The sequence below is a fragment of the Amphiura filiformis genome, unplaced genomic scaffold (genome assembly GCF_039555335.1).
Source record: "Amphiura filiformis unplaced genomic scaffold, Afil_fr2py scaffold_174, whole genome shotgun sequence".
Lineage (NCBI taxonomy): Eukaryota > Metazoa > Echinodermata > Ophiuroidea > Amphilepidida > Amphiuridae > Amphiura > Amphiura filiformis.
In genome coordinates, this window is record NW_027305638.1 from 105,497 (window position 1) to 118,451 (window position 12,955).

Below are 12,955 nucleotides of genomic sequence, written 5' to 3' on the forward strand. Positions count from 1 at the left end.
ATGTGGTTAACATCAGGATCAGTGAATGCAGCAGCAAGATTTCACATATCTGCAGAGAGTATCCAACAAATGCATGGGGCTATTGATGGAATCAATGGCATACTGTTTGTAAAGTGTAGTCATTATACGAGTTTTGCTGGAAGCGTGGAAGTTAACTTGTCCAACGTACTAAAGGCTTGGAGTGAACATACCACCTAATCATCTTTTATAGCTAAGAAAGGCACTGAATTAAAGAGAACTTAAAAAAAAAAAAAAAAAAACCTATAGTGAACTCAATTCTTGAAACCAATGATCTAAATTCATCTTGTTTGTGATCTGACAGTTATCACAATGGCACACAGATTATATTTGTGCCTTCTCCTGCTTTCATTTGTGATGATCTGTTTTGATTTAGCATCATCTGAGGTGATTGAAGCCAGTGATACTATAAGATGGAATGATGGATGTCAAAATCAACATGTCATTCTTTCTCAGAATGATTCGCTTACAATTCATACATATAATAACGAAACTTGCAACACTGTGGTGTCCTCCTCTAATTACCATTGAATTACTGTGAATGTTCTTTGGATGTCGTCTTGGTCCATCTTCAACTATTTTACCGTGGTAGAATCGGGTGCAGAATGCTTGAATCAATCTTTTGGCTGGATTGGATTTACGGCGGCAGTTCAACCATGCGCAATAGTTCTTAATTGTAGTACAATTCATATCAACATGCGAGTTTTGTCTATTTTGGAAATACAGGAGAACAGCGTGATTGCATCAACAACTAAGTTTGAATATGTCAATTCGTCGTCCGTATTCCATAGTGGCGTATAGTGGGGCGCCGCGAATAAACAACTTTTCGAGAAAATCGGGTTTGAAGAAATGCCAATTTAAAATCGAGTTGTGTAAATCAGACATTCATTATATTTTGTAAATGATGTGAAATTTCTGTAGTAAACTAAATAGATTTTATTGTTATATATTTTTCAAAAGAAATAAATACATACTATTGCTGGCAAACTGAAAATAAAACTATACGTCACTATGGAAAACGAACAAAACGCAATACCCTAACCTAACGTTAACCGTACGCCACCTCGGTCGCCGTGTAATCCCTATGGCGTTACTTTTCGTCGTTCGTATTCCATAGTGGCGTATAGGTCCGATACGTGTACGCCACTATGACATACGATGTTTTTCATTTTTGCCGATATTTCATAATTATAAAATGTGTATAAAAAGTGGCGTATGGTCGATACGCCACTATGGAATACGAAAAATGTCACTTTGTAACTATACGCCACATTTAATTAATTAATTACTAATTAATTAGCTAATTATGACTAATGAGACTTAGAAAAAATGAAAGAGAACATAATTAAAAACATATGTGCCAATTTTCAAAAAAATGACCAAAAATCACTATACGCCACTATGGAATACAGCCGACGAATTGGTTTGATACAGGTAACCTTCGTACATTTGAGACCTTCAAGTTCCAACAGTGTAGAAATGTTCACATTGTTGATGAGATTTATCAAAGGCCATATCAAGACATTCCCTACGTCAGACTACAAGAGTTACACCCATCTCTCAATATAACCTTAGATGGTGATCCATACGTGTATTTCAGCCCAAATGAAAATAAGCTAAAGAAGACACCTTGGTGGTGGTTAGATGGATTAGTCAATGTACAGTTACTGTATTTAGGTGAAAATACTATTAAGGAAGTACATGTAGAACCAGATATATTTTCACAAATACAAGAGTTAAACCCATCTCTCAAGATAACATTAGAAGGTGATCCATACTTCAAACCAAATGAGCTACCTGGATTTGATCTTGGCCTTCCAGATGATATACTTCTAGCTGAATTCCCAGAATGTCCTAATGAGTGCTTCTGTACCCTACAGATCCAAATGTTTTATATTGACTGTCCAGATATGTATGTCAGCAAGAACATTCTTTTAATACACGGATCTTCTGTTTTTATTCATGCAAACTCTACTGCAATGGACCTCTCTAAGAGAAAAATCACTCACATTGAACCCCAATGCTTCCTAAACCGATCAGATGTTATCATTTTATTGTTGAGCCGCAATAAGATGTCAAGAATCGGACCTGATATTTTTGAAGGTTTAGAAAACATTCATACATTGGACTTGTCTTTCAACCAAATCTCAAGTATAGAAGCTGCTTCATTTTCACATTTGTACAAATTAAAACAGCTACTATTAAATGTAAATAATCTAAAGTATATTTCACATAGTTGGTTAGATGGGTTGGTCAATGTACAGATACTGTATTTAGGTGGAAATATTATTAAGGAAGTAGAACCAGATATATTTTCACAGGTGCGAATGTTAAAGGTCTTGTCTTTCCCGGATTGCCATTTATCTCAAACAGGAAACCTTCCGAATAAACTTATGTTGTTGGATATTGCATCAAATATTTTCTCAAGCTTTCCCACAAGTCTGCCAAAGAATTTAACACATTTATCCTTAGATAACAACCATCTATCCTTTGTGAATCAAACAATACTATATGGTAAACCTACATTGATATCACTAGTCCTATCACACAATAATTTATCTGTTATTGCAAGCGACTTATTCAGTCATCTTTACAGTTTAGAGAGATTAAATTTTGGTAATAATAGCATTGAATCATTTCCATCAGGTGTATTCAGAGATCTGCATCAATTACGAGTATTTTCTATGTATGGGAACAAACTCAATGTGATACAAAGTGACATTTTCAATAATTTGAACAAGCTAGAGCTAATAGATCTGAGTAACAATATCATTAAATCATTAGCATCAGGTGTATTCAGAGATCTCCAACAATTAAAGGTACTTTATCTGTATGGGAATAAACTCAATGTGATACAAAGTGACCTTTTCAATAACTTGACAAAGATAGAGATATTAAATTTTGGTAATAATAGCATTGAATCATTACCATCAGGTGTATTCAGAGATCTTCGTCAATTACGAGTGCTTGATCTGTATGGGAACAAACTCAATGTGATACAAAGTGATATTTTCAATAACTTGACAAAGCTAGAGATATTAGTTCTGAATGAAAATAACATCAAATCATTACCATCAGGTGTATTCAGAGATCTTCATCAATTGCAAAACCTTTACCTGTATAGGAACAAACTCAATGTAATACAAAGTGGCATTTTCAACAGTTTTACCAAGCTAGAGATATTAGGTCTGAATGAAAATAACATTGAATCATTACCATCAGGTGTATTCAGAGATCTCCATCAAATACAAAAGCTTTATCTGTATGGGAACAAACTCAGTGTGGTGCAAAGTGACCTTTTCTATAACTTGACAAAGTTAGAGCTATTGCATTTAGGTAATAATTGCATTGATTCATTACCATCAGGTGTATTCAGAGATCTTCATCAATTACAAGAGCTTTATCTGTATGACAACAAACTCAATGTGATACAAAGTGACCTTTTCAATAACATGATAAAGCTAAATAAATTATATTTAGGTAAAAATAGCATTGACTCATTGCCATCAGGTATATTCAGAGATCTCCATCAATTACGGGTGCTTTATCTGTATGGGAACAAACTCAATGTGATACAAAGTGACCTTTTCAATAACTTGACAAAGTTAGGCATATTACATTTAGGTAATAATGGCATTGATTCATTACCATCAGGTGTATTCAGAGATCTCCATCAATTAAATAAGCTTTATCTGTATAGGAACAAACTCAATGTGATACAAAGTGACCGTTTCAATAACTTGACTAAGCTAGAGATATTATTTTTGTATGAAAATAACATCAAATCATTACCATCAGGTGCATTCAGAAATCTTCATCAATTATGGCAACTTTACCTGTATGGGAATAAACTAAATGTGATACAAGGTGACCTTTTCCATAATTTGACAAAGCTAGCGTTATTGAGTCTGGAATACAATAACATTGAATCATTACCATCAGGTGTATTCAGAGATCTCCAGAAATTGCGAAAGCTTTGGCTAGGTGGCAACAAACTCAGTGTAATTCCAATTGACCTTTTCAGTGGGTTGACCAAGATAGAGGAATTAAGACTTTATGCCAATGAAATTGAATCATTGCCCTCTGCTGTTTTTAAATACCTTAAAAGTTTAAAGGGGCTTCATCTCTTTGAAAACAGGTTGAATGAAATACCGAGAGATGTTTTCCACCAATTTAATGGAATGGCTTTAGAGGTATTAACTATCGATTCAAACAAACTGGACAGACTGTATCCATATCAGTTTGCAAATTTGACTGATTTGATGTATTTGAGCATTTCAAATAATGAATTGAAACAAATTCCTAATAAAGCACTGTCTGGTTTAACCAAATTGAAATATATAGATCTTACATATAATAATCTAACAAAAATTACAAAAATCTTTGTTGGCATAGAATCTGCAAAACAATAGTTACATCAAAGTAGACAACCCAGCCACATGTTGTTTTCTTGAAATAAAAAGTCAGTCTCAATGTGCTCCAAGAAATGAGAAATCTCCTTACCTAACGTGTAAGCAGCTCCTCCCATCTACAACAGTTAAATGTTGTACATGGGTTTTTGGCTTTTGTGCTTTGTTTGCTAACATTCTGGTGTTCATTTGGGGGTGTGAAAAAATGAAGTCCAAATCAACAAATGAAAAGCAAGTGAAACAAGTTGTTTTTATCACCAATTTAGCTCTGGCAGACTTATTTATGGGTGTATATTTGTTACTAATCGCATCTGTGGATCAATATTACAGTGAGTATTTTCCTTCATTTGCTGAACATTGGAGAAACAGCGTACTTTGCAAAATTGCAGGATTTCTGTCAGTCTTATCAAGTGAAGCATCCCGTCTCTTTTTAACCCTTATAGCTGTAGATAGACTTTGGGCATTTCGACAGATCTTTATAACACGCAAGCTATTTGGTAAATGGACACAAGTATTAATGACAACAATTGTATGGGCTATTGCCTTTGCTTTAAGTATTGTTACTATTACCCTTCAAGATGATAAATTGTATCAATTGTCTGATGTATGTATTGGGTTACCATTGACTAAAACTAAAATTTACCAGGGAAACTATAAAAACATTACAATTCTATATGACTTTGACAGGGGTGTTGACCATCTTCAATTACAGACATTTACAGAAATTGACTCAAAACTAGGAAACTATTTCTCAATTGGACTTTTCCTTGGGCTCAACTTTCTGTTGTGTTTGTTGATTGCAATTTGCTACATACTCCTATTTGTGCATATTTGTAAATCAGGATTTTCCTTGCTCAAAAACGATTTGAAAATGGCCATTAAAATGGGCGCGGTCGCATTGACTGACCTCATGTGTTGGCTTCCTATAGTTACATTAGTGACCTTTTCAATAACGTGACAAAGATAGAGATATTAAATTTTGGTAATAATAGCATTGAATCATTACCATCAGGTATATTCAGAGATCTCTATCAATTACGAGTGCTTGAATTGTATGGGAACAAACTCAATGTGATGAAAAGTAGCATTTTCAATAGTTTGACAAAGCTAGAGATATTAGCTCTGCATGAAAATAACATCAAATCATTGCCATCGGGTGTATTCAGAGATCTTCATCAATTACAAAAGCTTTATCTGCATGGGAGCAAAGTCAATGGGATACAAAGTGACCTTTTCAATAACTTGACAAAGTTAGAGCTATTACAGTTGGGTAATAATAGCATTGATTCATTACCATCAGGTATATTCAGAGATCTCCATCAATTACGAGTGCTTGCACTGTATGGGAACAAACTCAATGTGATACAAAGTGACCTTTTCAATAACTTGACAAAGTTAGAGCTATTACATTTAGGTAATAATCGCATTGATTCATTACCATCAGGTGTATTCAGAGATCTTCATCAAATACAAAAGCTTTATCTGTATGGGAACAAACTCAATGTAATACAAAGTGACCTTTTCACTAACTTAAAAAAGTTAAAGAGATTAGATTTAGGTAATACTAGCATTGGTTCATTACCATCAGGTGTATTAAGAGATCTCCATCAATTAGGATGGCTTTTACTGAATGCGAACAAACTCAATGTGATACAAATTGACATTTTCAACAATTTGACCAAGCTAGCGGGATTAGTTCTGAATGAAAATGACATCAAATCATTACCACCAGGTGTATTCAGGGATCTTCATCAATTACAACAGCTTTACCTGAATAGGAACAAAATCAGTGTGATACAAAGTAACCTTTTCAATAGTTTGACAAAGATAGGTTTATTGAGTCTGGAAAACAATAACATTGAATCATTACCATCAGGCGTATTCAGAGATCTCCAGCGATTGCAAAAGCTTTGGTTGACTGGAAACAAACTCAGTGTAATTCCAATTGACCTTTTCAGTGGGTTGACCAAGTTAGAGGAATTAAGACTTAGTGCCAATGAAATTGAATCTTTGCCTTCTGCTGTTTTTAAAGACCTTGAAAGCTTAAAGGGTCTTCATCTCTATGAAAACAGGTTGACTGAAATACCAAAAGATGTTTTTCACCAATTTTATGGAATGCCTTTAGAGATTTTAACTATCAGTGCAAACAAACTGGTCAGACTTTATCCATATCAGTTTGCAAATTTGACAGATTTGATGTTTTTGGAAATGTCAAGTAATGAATTGACACAAAATCCTAATAAAGCACTGTCAGGTTTAACCAAATTAAAATACATAAACTTTGAATATAATAATCTAACAAAAATTACAAAAAAATCTTTTGTGGGATTGAATTTGCAAAATAATAGTTACATCAAAGTAGACAACCCAGCCACATGCTGTTTTCTTGAAATAGTAAGTCAGCCTCAGTGTGTTCCAAGAAATGAGAAATCTCCTTACTTAACGTGTAAGCAGCTCCTCCCATCTACAACAGTTTTAATGCTGTACATGGATTTTTGGATTTTGTGCTTTGTTTGCCAACATTGTGGTATTCATTTGGGGATGTGAAAAAATGAAGTCTACATCAACAGATGAAAAGCAAGTGAAACAAGTTGTTTTATAACCAATTTAGCTCTGGCAGACTTACTTATGGGTGTGTATTTGTTAGTTATTGCATCTGTAGATCAATATTACAGTGAGTATTTTCCTTCATTTGCTGAACATTGGAGAAACAGCGTACTTTGCAAAATTGCAGGTTTTCTGTCAGTCTTATCAAGTGAAGCATCCCTTCTCTTTCTAACCCTCATAGCTGTAGATAGACTTTGGACATTTAGAAAAATCTTTATAACACGCAAGCTATTTGGCAAATTGACACAAGTATTAATGACAATAATTGCATGGGCTATTGCTTTTGCTTTAAGTATTGTAACTATTACCCTTCAAGATGATAAATTGTATCAATTTTCTGATGTGTGTATTGGGTTACCATTGGCTAAAACTAAAATATATGAGGACAATTATGAAAACATTACAATTCTATATGACTTTGACAGATATGATGACCATCTTCAGTTACAGACATTTACAGAAATTGGCTCAAAACTGGGAAACTATTTCTCAATTGGACTTTTCCTTGGGCTCAACTTTCTGTTGTGTTTGTTGATTGCAATATGTTATCTACTCCTATTTGTATATATTTGTAAATCAGGATTCTCCTTGCTCAAAACTGATTTGAAAATGGCCATTAAAATGGGCGCGGTCGCATTGACTGACCTCATGTGTTGGCTTCCTATAGTTACATTGGGTATTCTAGCACAGACTGGAGTAGAGGAACTCCCTCCTGAATTGTTTCCATGGATCACAGCATTTATTTTACCAATTAATTCTGTACTTAATCCATTTCTGTATGCTACTGTAGATCGTGTTTCAAATCATTTTGTAAATCGGTTACGACCAAATTGTTACAATGAAATGGAGACAATGTTGTAGTCCATTTCATTAATATAGACAGCATTCACAGCAAAAGAATTAAGGTACCGTGTGTCCAAAAAAGGGTTACATTATATCATTCAGGTATTGTCACCCTGTATATCCTAAACAAAGACAGATATGTCATAGTAGAATCAGCAGCCAACAGCTGCATCATTTAGCTCGGCTTTAAGACCCCATTCATTGAAATTGTTCAATGGTGATCCAAAATCACAAGGAAGATGTAACTTCAAAAGTTGGATGCCCTAGTGATTTGTACATAAAGTAGCGCCATGCTTTCCATTGATTAGAACATTTTTTTAAATGTAACCTTTGGTACCGTTCCTTCATTGGGTTTTCAATCAGCATTTCTCAACCTATTGCAACAAATGAGGTTTTAAATCGGAGCTAAAGGATGCAGTAATTGGCTGCTGGTTTTATTTTTAACATATTTGTCTTTGTTTAGGGTATACAGGGGTGAACATAACTGGTACCTGATTTTGTTTGCTGTCTGTATTTGCATGTTTTATATTGTGCTAACAGATTTTTTAAAGGCTTTCGATTTAATTGACCATAAGATCACAGTCACAAAGCTTCTCAAGCTTGGTGTTTCTCCTTCCCGTGTGCAGTGGGTGGTGGACTTCCTTTCTGGTAGGAAACAAAGAGTTAAGTACAAAAACACTTACTCTGAGTGGGTTGAAGTACATGGTGGTGTACCTCAGGGCACTATCATTGGCCCTATTGCCTTTTTAGGCATGATCTGAGTTTGATGACAACAGAATGAAGGTTTGGAAGTATGTTGACGACCTTATAATAGGTGAAAATAGAGCCATTGATGATGTCACTGAGGTACAGCAGTGCTTGGAATCTCTCCATGAGTGGTCTGTCAGTAACAAACTTAAGTTGAATCCAAGTAAATGCCAAGCCATGAGTGTGTACTTTGGTAAAAATAATCCCCCAGATGTTGATCTACGCATCTCTGAGCACTCCCTGGCAGTAGTCCAGAAAGTCAAGTTGCTGGGAGTTATCATCCAAAATGATTTGAAATGGCAAGGCCAGGTAGACAATATGCATTCCAAAGCTAATGGAAAAATGTTCATGTTACGCAAACTTAAAGAAGCAGGTCTCAACGCAGGTGAAATACTCTCTGTCTACAAAGGTTATATGAGACCAGTGTTAGAGTATGCAGCCCCTTATGGCATGCAGGTCTCGCTCAGAGCCAGGAGGACCGTTTGGAGAGAATTCAGAAACGTGTATGTAAGCTGCTCCTTGGAAAGGAGTATAAATCTTACTCCGACTCCCTTGCAACTCTGGATCTTGAGCCTCTACACTCCCGTAGACTGCAGATTTGCAAGGAGTATGCCTCCAAAGCATATGCATCTGAAAAATTCTCCAGATGGTTCCCTGCCACTGACTATTCATCCTCAATGACCCTAAGAAAGCCCCCTAAAGTCAAGAGTTACAGGTGGAAAACCAAAAGATTCAAGGAAAGCTCAGTTCCATACATGGCTGAACTCCTGAATCATGCTTAGTGTTCTCCTGTCCATCTAGTGATTTGGTTTGAGTATGTATTGTGCAATAATTCAAGGGTTTTTTATTATTATTTGCATTTCTTTATATAAATTTGATTGTAATTATTGTAATTCACCATGCAATTCAGCCATTTTGGCTGCTATTTGAGTGTTTTAATAAATATACCTGAAATAAGAAATAATAATCTCCGTACAAAATTTGATATGCTGCCCTCTATCATGTAAAGCATTGATCCTTCGTTCTCTCAAAAGTAATGCATGCGTAACTTGAATTTACCAAAAGCTGAATCAGGATTTGGCTGTCTGCCGAATTCATAATGACATGTACTTACAAAGATAAAATAAGTCGTATAGGAAACATTGGACAACATGGCAACATTAGGTGATTTACATATTTAAGGATTCCTTGCATTTGTCTTCATAGCTGTATCTATTGTTTCTAAAGTTAATGATGTATAAAGAAAGTTGAGAAAAGCGTGAAAATTAAAATGTGTGTAAACAATGATGATGTATTGGTCAAAATGCAAAAATGCTTATAAAAAGATGATGCATACAAGAGGCAAGTTGATATAGTGTATGAATAAAATGCTTATAAAAAGATGATGCATACAATAGGCAAGTTGATATACATTAGTGTATGAATAAAATGATGATGCATACAATAGGCAAGTTGATATAGTGTATGAATAAAATGATTCAAACAAATCTTGGTATTAGTATTTGACTGTTTTTCCAATGAACTGTTTCACCATGTTGATATACTTTTCTCAGATCTTTTGAACTTGTTGTGTCAAGCGCCATTGAGCGTCGAAAGGCGGATACCGGCGCTATATTAAATCGTCATTATTATTATTTTGATTTATTGTTGTGAATGAGTTATGTACGTTTTACAAAAGTGTTGTTGTTTCAGATCTCTTTACAATATAACTCAGGAAGCACAGGACCTACAAAAGTATATCTGTGATATTTGAATTCTCCTACACACTCGCTATGAAATGATCAATGCATTTTCCCAAAGCTCACTACCATTCGCAAGATGCTGTGAAGTACCAAATTGCAACAGTTTAAAATGTTTGCTAACCTTAACACGGTTTGGAAATGATTTCTTCATATTTTTTGGTATCGTTTTGCTGTTGTTTACATATCCTTCCTAAAACACCAAAGTGTGTATATTTCCAAACACCTAAATTAGCTAAAAATTTAGGACATGTTACAAAACTATATTTTCTAGAATTTCAGAGAGTACTTTAAATATTGGCCGGTTATTTTTCACACAGTGACGTTAACTAGGCAATGCCCATATACCTATAACATACACTGTTTGTAGAGGTCACGCGTCAATGGTGAGAGTACTGTGTATTATGTAGGCCTATAGAAAAACGGACAGTAACTGCAGTATGTTTGTTCCTGTTTTACTTGGACGCACACAAATAGTTGCCAATTTCAGACTATTTTGCAATTGTACCCTATTTTGGCCCAAAACACAGTGTTTTCTTGGTCAGTCCATGTTTCACAACCACAGAGAGCAACACAGCCTCTTATAGTACAGCAAAGCACAGTATTTAAATGCGTATCTTAATATTTTTCTCTGAGCTTTCCATCCAGGCTCCAAGATACTTTGAATTCCTGTACCTCCTCAAGCTCTGGGTCTTGCTGGGTTTTTTGTCAGTTGTACACCATGAATTGAGACTCAACTCAGCTCAGCAACTACAGAACTTATTGAATTTGAAGGAGTGCTATGTCATCTGCAAAGTCGAAATCAGTATAGCAGGCTATGTTAACACGTCATCTATTACAATGACAAATGTACCAAAATCTGAATTTTGATGATTTTTACGATGGTCCGGATGAGCCAATCAATGAATGGGACTTTAAGGGCTCAGGTATATATAGGCCGGTAACAACGCTTACACAGTATTTTGTGGAACATGAGTACATCAGGCATATCGAATTGTAGTCTAAATACGAGGAATGTCCGTCTGATTTTAAATTTTTTTTTTTTAAATTGGTGATATAATACAAATTTTATGGCAAATTATTAACAATTGATATTTATTTTATGTGCACTCATGTCCTACAACAAATACTGTGCAAAAGTTGCAATCCGATCCCTTAAATGTCAACAGTTGCCCAGCTCGATTTATGGACAATTTAGTTAAAGCCATATTATAACCAGATGATGGTGGATGCGATATCGCTATTTTGACGTCGCCATTGGATTAACACATAATCATGAAATCTTCACAAACAATTCTAAATTTGTTATGTGGTGTCAAAGCAAAATTATCTTACTCTAAAACCGTTGGGGTTCTGCAAAGTACCCCACTGCAAGTATGTTAATTGTCCATTTATAATCGCTAACCGTGTATTGTGAATGGGGCTGTCAGCCCTGTATCTTCGCCAGCCTCGTACGTCCGTGTTGCGTGTCCTATGCCGCCTGATTATAACATTTGCTGAGGAAGACGCCCTCACTGACTTTTTAAAATTCCTTTTTTTACACGATTAAATTATACTTTATTAAACCAATATACCCTGCAAAAATCAAAACTGTAGGTGCTGTAGTTTTGTCAAAATCCGGATTCGGCACTTTATTATTACGATGGAATTATTAGTCGAACGCATACACGATGTTCATGACACACAGTACGTACACGGCGTGCGGGACGGTGATATACACAACAAAGGGTCGTACCACAACATGACCGAAGCAGTGGTACGTATTGGCGACATGTACGCTGGTAGTAAATTCCAATTTTCTTTGCTTTGCCGTAGTTGTTCGGCTCAAAAATAAAAGGGGATATATCTGACAGTATACAAATACAACATGTTTTGAGGGGAAGTAGTCAAAACTACTGGTCCCGAGGTGTTGGATGATATGACTACTTCCCTCCGCTGACACTGAGGGACCAGTAGTTTTGACTACTTTACCGAAATAAAACATGTTGTATTTGTTTTACTATACCTCATAAATATTTTCACTATCACGGTAAAATCGTAAACAAAAGTCATCTGGCGCCACCTGTAAAAAAAGTAAACATACTTATGAGACCATTTTTGGACCATAATGTACATAAGGACCAGTAATTACACTGACAAAATTTCATCAATATAGCTCCTTCACTTCTGGGTGATGTCAAAAACTTTTGGATACCCCCTCGTATGTGTGTAGGTGGGTGGGGTGTATATAGGGTGTATGGGGGGTGTATATATACTCGACTATAAAAGGGGTGAACATTACATTATAATTATGTATAGGAGTTATGTGCTCTGCGTGCTAGCCATAGGTTTCAATATAAAAAGTCAAAGTTTTAAGATATTTTTTCAGAATATCAACAGCCATCTTAAGCAATACTAGGCTTGTTTGTACTCATTTGCACATTCTAAATATGGTAATTTTTAAAGACAATTTGAAACATGTCATCTGCAGTCGACCCCAGCGTGGAGAGGATTAAGGCGAATAATACATTACAGTGGCGTACCGTGGCCGCCCCAACCCCGGGGGGCTGAAGAAGAAACAATTTTGCCGCCCCTTCCTTAACAGCCCGAAAA

At 35.5% G+C, this 12,955-nt stretch overlaps 1 protein-coding gene across 1 annotated transcript; it reads left to right on the forward strand.

The window, feature by feature from the left end:
* Positions 1 to 8,638, forward strand: LOC140145214 (uncharacterized). Its single transcript, XM_072166986.1, has 4 exons — positions 1 to 108; positions 1,431 to 4,338; positions 5,440 to 6,642; positions 8,418 to 8,638. The coding sequence occupies exons 1-4, from the start codon at positions 1 to 3 to the stop codon at positions 8,636 to 8,638; spliced, it is 4,440 nt and encodes a 1,479-aa protein (XP_072023087.1).
* Positions 8,639 to 12,955: the final 4,317 nt, after the last annotated feature.

Bases quoted from the DNA above. Each gene is read 5' to 3' on its own strand.
- LOC140145214 (XM_072166986.1), top strand. From the start codon at position 1: ATGTGGTTAACATCAGGATCAGTGAATGCAGCAGCAAGATTTCACATA. The intron at 109-1,430 runs GTAAAGTGTAGT...TATGGAATACAG, and splicing joins GAATCAATGGCATACTGTTT to CCGACGAATTGGTTTGATAC. The intron at 6,643-8,417 runs GTAATGAATTGA...TTGTGCTAACAG, and splicing joins GATGTTTTTGGAAATGTCAA to ATTTTTTAAAGGCTTTCGAT.